Source organism: Athene cunicularia (assembly GCF_003259725.1).
Source record: "Athene cunicularia isolate RWA chromosome 21 unlocalized genomic scaffold, athCun1 chr21_part1, whole genome shotgun sequence".
NCBI classification, from domain to species: domain Eukaryota; kingdom Metazoa; phylum Chordata; class Aves; order Strigiformes; family Strigidae; genus Athene; species Athene cunicularia.
This window is the reverse complement of record NW_020799127.1, coordinates 8223779-8226222: the sequence shown is the minus strand read 5'-3', so window position 1 is coordinate 8226222 and position 2444 is coordinate 8223779. Positions and strand designations below refer to the sequence as shown.

The following is a 2444-nucleotide window of genomic DNA, read 5'->3' as shown; positions in this document are numbered from 1 at the left end:
ACAGGCTGAGTCCTGTGCAGGGAAACCAAGGGGGTGGTCAGGCTGCAGCGGGGGGATGGAGCCCCCTGGCCCAGAGCTCCCCTCCGGCCCCTCAGAGCTTCCTGACGAGGCTTCAGGCGGTGCAGCCCACGGCGCAGAAAAGCTGCTTTGCACCAGCAGTGGCTCCGTGACAGCTGCCAGCCCCGGCGAAGAGCCAGGTCGGGCAGACGTACTGGGAGCCTGGAGCGGGGCTGCCGGAGGGTCTCGGGGGCTGCCAGGGGCTGTTGGAGGGTCCCAGGGGCTGCCGGAGGGTCCCGGGGGTGCGGTACTCACTGCCGCTGCAGGAGTTGCTGCTGCTGCTGCCGGTACGAGTCGACCAGCTGCTGCGGGACCAGCTCCACCAGCTCCAGGCTCTCCTTTATCTTCATCAGGATCTCGAAGTTCTCCCGGCCTCGCACCTGGAGGGAGGGAACAAGCCCAGGGCTTCGCTTTGTTCCCCTCCCACTTGGCCACTTTCCTCCCCCCCGCAACTGCACAAGGTGCAGTGTCACAGCAACTGCTCGGGGGGGCCGCGGCTCCCTTGGACACGTGCCTTCACAGATGCTTTTGCTCCTGTTCTCAAGGTCTCCGCTCAGCCCCTGCGCCTGTCGCCCCGTGGGACCCAGTGCAACCCCGTCCTGCCGAGCGGCCCCTCCCCGAGGGCTCCTCACCGAGGGGCCAACACCCTCCGGGGCCAAGCTCTCACCTGGCGCAGCCCAACGACACTTACAGGCACATAATACATCTCCTCCTCCCCGTGCCTCCGTTTCTTCACGCCGCTCCCCAGCGCTGGGATGCCCTGGGGGCTCTGCTTGAAGGCTGGACGGGAGAGAGGAGGAGGAGGAGGAGGGTCAGGGCGCTGTCCCCGGGAGGGCAGGGCCCAGCTGGCAGCGCCTTGGCTCCCGGCAGGATCTAAGCTCAAGCCACGCAGGATGGAGGCTGCTCACCCAGGTCCTGGCCCCTTTATTAGTAACAAAAATGAACAAAACCCGTCTGTGGATGTGAAAGCTCTGCACAAACAGCTCTGTGCTCTGGAGGGAAGAGGGAGAGGGTCTTTCTTATTTATGAGACTCTGGGTTTAGTCGAGGAAGGTCAGAGCGTCGTGCCTGGCTGAGGAGTTGAGCCCGGATTTCGGGAGCAGGGCTTTGAGTGGCCGGGGGTGGCCGGGGGCTGCGGCGGAGCGGAGCCCTGAGCCCCCTCCCCTCCCGCCCAGGGCACTCACTGCGTTTGTTGGCGTTGCCGTTTTTAGCTGCGCTCTCGTTCAGGGCCTGTTGCTCTCGGTAATGGTCCTCGTCGGCCTTCCGGTCCCTGCCGGGACAGGCACAGATCCGTCCCTCGAACGATCTCCTGCCCAGGACTTGGCCGCTGGTGGGAGAGGGCGATCGGTGACCTTGGGGAGTCCCTTCCCCTCCCGCCCTGTGCACGGATCGCGCAGGAGGAAACGAGCCCCTGAGGGTCTGAGTGTGGGGACTCCGCCAGCAGCAGCTTCCCGGGGAAGAGGAGCTCCCCGGGCAGAGGAAGGCTCCAGCTGCGGGGGCAGAAGCTGACACTGGTCCTCTTGTACCAGCCCCTTTCCCAGCCGGCAGAGGAGCTTCACCCCTGCCACGGGCTGAGGCTGCCCGGTCCTCTGCCCCTGGGGGTGCTCCCTGCAGGGACATCCCTTCCCGAGGGGCCCCAGCCCTCCCGCAGCTGGGGGGGAGACGCCCATCCCGCCCCAAGAGCCACTCACTCTCTCATCTCCAGGGTGATGATGATGAGGATGGGCCTCCTGTTCATTCCTCCCACGCAGCTGCTGTTGCACATGAAGTTGTACAGGATGGTGGTGAACTCGGTCCCCACCTGCCCAGGAGGGGAGAGTAAGTGCTGAGCTGGTGATGGAGGGGGGGAGGCAGCCTGGGCCCCCCCAGGGGAGAGAAGAAGAGGGGGAGGCAGGCTGGGCCCCCCCAGAGTGGGGCTGGCCCCTTGGTGGGGCGAGCACGGGAGCAGCAGGGCAGGGGGGTGTGGGGATGGTCCCAGCTGGGAAAAGGGGACGGTACGAGGATTGGGGGGGCTCTGGGGCCCCCCAGGGCAGGACAGGAGGGGATGTCCCTTTGCCCCCGGTTCCCAGGAACAGGATGCTCTGGGGTGGGAGCTGCCGTGTGCAGGGAGCAAGCAGGGGGTGGCCTTGGACGTGCGCAGGGAAGCAGGACCCCCCCACCCTTTGCCTTCGCGGGTTCCCCCTCGGCCCCAGCAGCGCCGGCTGGAGGCGGGGGTCGGTCCTGCCCCCACCCCGGGAGCAGCCGGGTACCTGCGGGGGCTCGTAGGGCACCATCACGCTCTGCCGTCCCGTCACGGGGTCGTCCACGTACTGGGAGAGGTTGTTGCCTTCCACCCGGATGAGGTGGCTGGCGGGGGCTGACTGGCCTGCAAGGCAAAGCCCCCCGCCC

The 2444-nt window shown here is 67.1% G+C and overlaps 1 protein-coding gene across 1 annotated transcript in view; it reads right to left on the bottom strand.

Moving 5' to 3' along the window:
* The window catches only part of TP73 (tumor protein p73), a 23387-nt gene that overhangs the window by 1961 nt on the left and 18982 nt on the right, over positions 1-2444 (bottom strand). Inside the window, 5 exon segments of the mRNA XM_026862956.1 lie at positions 191-437; positions 749-837; positions 1241-1383; positions 1748-1857; positions 2306-2421. Of these exon segments, the coding sequence (XP_026718757.1) occupies positions 191-437; positions 749-837; positions 1241-1383; positions 1748-1857; positions 2306-2421 (705 nt within the window).